Source organism: Elaeis guineensis, chromosome 3 (assembly GCF_000442705.2).
Source record: "Elaeis guineensis isolate ETL-2024a chromosome 3, EG11, whole genome shotgun sequence".
In the NCBI taxonomy this organism is placed as follows: Eukaryota; Viridiplantae; Streptophyta; class Magnoliopsida; order Arecales; family Arecaceae; genus Elaeis; species Elaeis guineensis.
The window spans coordinates 110,469,945-110,474,883 of NC_025995.2; the positions used below are offsets into that span (position 1 = coordinate 110,469,945).

General features: G+C 33.7%; 1 protein-coding gene and 1 pseudogene across 1 annotated transcript; both read left to right on the forward strand.

Moving 5' to 3' along the window:
* Positions 1–914: 914 nt before the first annotated feature.
* Positions 915–3,553, forward strand: LOC140856322 (uncharacterized; annotated as a pseudogene).
* A 97-nt stretch (positions 3,554–3,650) lies between these two features.
* LOC140856323 (uncharacterized) lies at positions 3,651–4,232 on the forward strand (the record flags this gene model as incomplete). Its single annotated transcript, XM_073253431.1, has 1 exon — positions 3,651–4,232. A coding segment is annotated over exon 1 (582 nt), but the record flags the coding sequence as incomplete, so codon positions are not given.
* Between the last annotated feature and the right edge of the window lie 707 nt (positions 4,233–4,939).

The window sequence follows — 4,939 nt, forward strand, 5'->3', positions numbered from 1 at the left end:
TCATCTTTTGATTAATGTACATATTCTATTGTATCCGTACATTTATTTATTTTTGTATGGATAAAAGAATTATGTACATTGATCAATTGATTGTCCAGTATGGACAGTTTAAAAAATGTGAGTAATTCTATAGGTCATTACCATAATCAAATGGTATGCTGAGGGTTCGAAAAAAATTTCGGATGGTATTTTCTTTTTGTTCTTCCTATACGGAAGAACTAAGAGGAAATGCTGCCGAAATTTTTTTCGGCTCTTGTTGCATGTCATTTGATTTCTGTAATTGACCTATAAAATTAATACATTTTCTGAATGGGATAGGACTTTCTTTACCTATTAGTTGATGATAGCAAGCATTTACTATGTAAACTTTATCTAGCTATTATTTTTTTGGATTTTATGAAATGACTGATATTTTTTACTCATTGCATTAATATAGATTGTATAATTTTTTTTATTTTTAGATAAATTACAAGTTCGATCATTTTTATTCTACAATGGACAAAAGTTGGATAAATAAATCAAGAAATAGTAAAGAATATTTAGATGGAGTTCATGACTTCATTAAATTTGGTATGGAAAAAAGTAGTTTGAATGAAAAGATTTTATGTCCATGTCGGAAATGTGTAAATAGTTCTTCTTTAGATCCACAAATTGTTGAAGAACATTTGGTATGGAATGATTTTTTAAGAGGTTATACCGACTGGATTTTTCATGGAGAATCTATGTTGCCATCATCATGTAACCAACCTCTGACTTATTTTGGATCCACTAGCCTACAAGATAATTCTGCAAGAGATAATGATATAAGGGGTTTGATCACAGATGCTTTTGGACTTGGTGTTCAAAATTTAGGAGAATCCAGTAGTATACAAGAAACAGTTGGGATGTTTGATGGATGTACGCATACGGAACGTATGCATGTTGAGGAGCCTATACATATATCTAATGATGAGACAGCTCGTTATCACACCTTAATGAAAGATGCAGATGAAGAATTATATCCGGATTGTACGAAATTTTTTAAGATTTTTTTTCTTGTATATTTATTTCATTTAAAATATTTGAATGGATGGTCTGGAAAGAGTTATACCATGCTGCTCAAGTTATTAAAGGATGCATTTTCAGAAAGCACTCGTTTACCACCATCGTATTATGAAGCCAAGAAAGTAGTAAAGAAATTGGATCTTGGATACGAAAAGATTCATAGTTGTCCGAAAGATTGTATGTTATATCGAGGTGAAAATGCTAATTAAGAGTCATGCAATGTATGTGGATCTTCAAGATGGATAACACAAAAAGAAGATCGAGACGATGTACTGAATGAATTGGATGCAACATGGAGTAAAAAAAATCGACCAAGGTATTGCGTTACTTTTCTCTTATACCTAGATTGAAAAGGATTTATGCATCATCAAAAACAGCTTCATCAATGAGATGGCATGATGAAGGACGTACAAAGGATGGAATGTTGAGACATCCAACAGATAGTCTTCAATGGAAAGTATTTGATGATAGGCATCCTGATTTTGCCTCTGATGTTTGCAGTGTTAGGTTTGACTTAGCTTCTGATGGCTTCAATCCATTTCGGACCCTGAGTTCTACCTACAGCACTTGGCCAGTCATTTTGATACCTTACAATTTGTCACCGTGGATGTGCATGAAACAATCATCACTTATCTTGTCAATGGTTATTCCAGGAGATAAGGGTCCAGGCAATGATATTGATATTTTCCTACAGCCTTTAATAGAGGAATTGAAACAGTTGTGGGAGGGTATTGATGCATTTGATGCTTCAAACAGCCAAACATTTAAACTACGGGCAGCTTTGTTATGGACTATTAATAATTTTTCAGCATATGCCAATTTATCTGGCTGGAGTACAAAGGGACGGGTCGCATGTCCTTATTGTGGAGATTCAACACATTCAATTTGGTTAAAACATGGAGGTAAATTTTGTTACATGGGACATCATCGATGGTTGGAAGCAAATCATCCGTTTCGATTTCAGAAAGATTTGTTTGATGGTACTATAGAATTGGGATGTGCCCCTATTCCACCTTCTGGAACTGATGTTCATAGACAAATGGATGGCATCAATTACAGCTATGGTAAGCACTCAAAGTCCTCTCAAAAAAGAGGAAGGGATGATGTTGAAAGCTCAATGCACGAAGGGTTACCAGAGGAAGTTAGTATCAGTACTATAGATGCAGAGGTGTTTCAAGATCCAGATAATTATTTTGAGGATCAAAATGAGGAAGACACACAGATAGCATCTATACAACAGCCCAGTAAATATTTATGAAAAAAATGAAGTATCTTTTTTGACTTACCTTATTGGAAACATAATCTTATTCGGCACAATCTTGATGTCATGCATATAGAGAAGAATGTTTGTGATAATTTACTTGGAACATTTTTAAACCTTGATGGAAAGAGCAAAGATAACATGAAGGCGCGTCTTGATTTAAAAGAAATGGATATCCAACAAGAACTTCATCCTAAAATGCTTGCTAATGATAGAATGTATGTGCCTCCTGCATGTTACACAATGTCTGCTCGAGAAAAGGATAATTTTTTGAGATTTTTGAAAAGTATCAAAGTACCTGATGGATATGCATCAAATATTTCACGATGTGTGCATCTAAAGGATCGAAAACTTTTAAATCTTAAAAGTCATGATGGTCACATATTGATGCAAGATATTTTTCCAATAGCTTTAAGATCGTCATTGCCAAAACAAGTTGTTGCAATTGTAGTTCGATTATCGTCATTCTTTAAGACATTATGTTCAAAAGTTATTGATCTTCGGGAACTTGATTAGTTAGAATCCGATATTACAATTACACTTTGTCAGATGGAAAAGATTTTTCCTCCTAAATTTTTTACTATTATGGTACATCTGCTCATTCACCTAGCTTCAGAAGTTAAAGTTGGTGGACCAGTACATTATAGATGGATCTATCCTATTGAGAGGTATTATTGCAAACTTTAAATCTTTTGATAATTTTATTAGAAACAACGGTATACTGATATTTTAATAAATATTTAATTCTTGAAGGTATCTTGTGCGTCTTAAAGATTATGTGCGAAATAGAGCCTATCCCAAAGGCTCGATTGCTGAAGCATATATTGCGGATGAATGTTTGACATTTGTTCAAGATATCTTCAAGGTGTAGAGACTATTTTTAGTCGACCTCAACGGCATAATGACTTTGTGGAGAATGCAGAACTGTATAAGTTCTTAACTGCTAGAAAATTCTTGGGAAGAGCTGAAAGTATTGTACTTGATAAAAAATCTTTAGCACAAGCACATCGTTATGTGTTACTTCATAGTGACATAATATCTGACCATCGCAGGTTAGTATATTTAAGGCATGATATCAAGATTTAAATTTTATATTAGATATAATGTTCTAAATAATATATTTATATTTTATGCAGTGAATTTTTAATTTATCAGAGATGAGCCAATCATAACATTCGTCCTAATGCAAGGATTGAACAGCGATGGTTGGTCGAGTTATTTCCTATGTGGCTTTCGAATCAGATGTGATTTATATTTAATTATGAGATACATTAATTTTTGATACATATTTAATATCAGATAACTCAACAGCACTTCGTCATATTATTTTTTTTAGGTATCAAAGATGATGGAGACAAATAATTCAGATGAACTAATAGCTCTTGCTCGAGGACCTAACAAGATTGTGAATAGATATAACAGTTTCATAATTAATGACTTTAAATTTTATACTAGAGAATGGAAGAAATTTAGAAAAATACAGAATAGCGGTGTTATGGTGGAAGCGGATGGAAAATTCTATTATAGTGCACTTAAAGATATCTATGAGTTGGATTATTATGAAAAATTTAAAGTAGTATTGTTTAGATGTGATTGGATAGACATAAACTCACCAAGGGGTTTGAAACAAGATGCAAATAGATTTACACTTGTAAATTTTTCAAGGTTGATACACACTGGTGTGTTATTGAAGGATGACCCATTCATTTTTTCATCTCAAGCTCGTCAAGTATTTTATGTACAAGACACAAAAGATAAAGATTGGTTTACTGTCATCAAAACAAAACCTAGAGACTTATATGATATGGAAAATCAAGTGGAGGATGATGACGATGACACTTATACACAATGTATGCCCTACAATTTTATGCCAGCTGATGATTTAAATGCTACGACGATGTTGATTAGGACAGAATTTGAAGGAAACACTACTGCTTGATTGTTACTGGTAATAATTATTTATGATGTATATATTTTGCATTAATTATTGTGTTATTTTACTCCATATATTAACTGATTCTACCTTTTATTTATATAAATGCTAGGTGACATCATGCGTCGCAGGGGACGATATGCTGGTGTGCAGTTTCAGTTTTCACAGACAGAGGCCGGTACGTCTTCTTCAGCACAGCAGCCTGAGGTCAGTTCAGCTGCACAGCATTCTGAGCCCTGTCCTTCATCATCAGCACAGCACGATCCTCCTGTTCATCAGCCAGATGATGAGATACACGTGCAGGGTATATATTATCTTTTATGTAATTTTATTTTTATTTTATTTTATGTATATTTGTGATATAGTTACTTTTATGTATTTTTTGCAGACGGATCCAGGAGAGTACGCCCCAGACGCGGATCCACAGTAGTACGAGATGTGTGGAGATGCGTGAGGGCGAGAGAATTATTGTGGAGTGCAATCAGCTAGGTCAGCCAATTAAGAAAGCTGCCTGCTTATTGACTTTATTTTTGGAGACTGTTGCTCGGAGGCCTCAGCTATATCCGTTGGGCTATGCAAAATGGAATGACATGCTTCCAACGTACAAAGTTGAGCTCCTCTGAGTTATAGAGGTAATGAATTGATGTTCATACAGTATATTAATTGTTAATCACTTATATAATTTATTTCATTTAACTTTT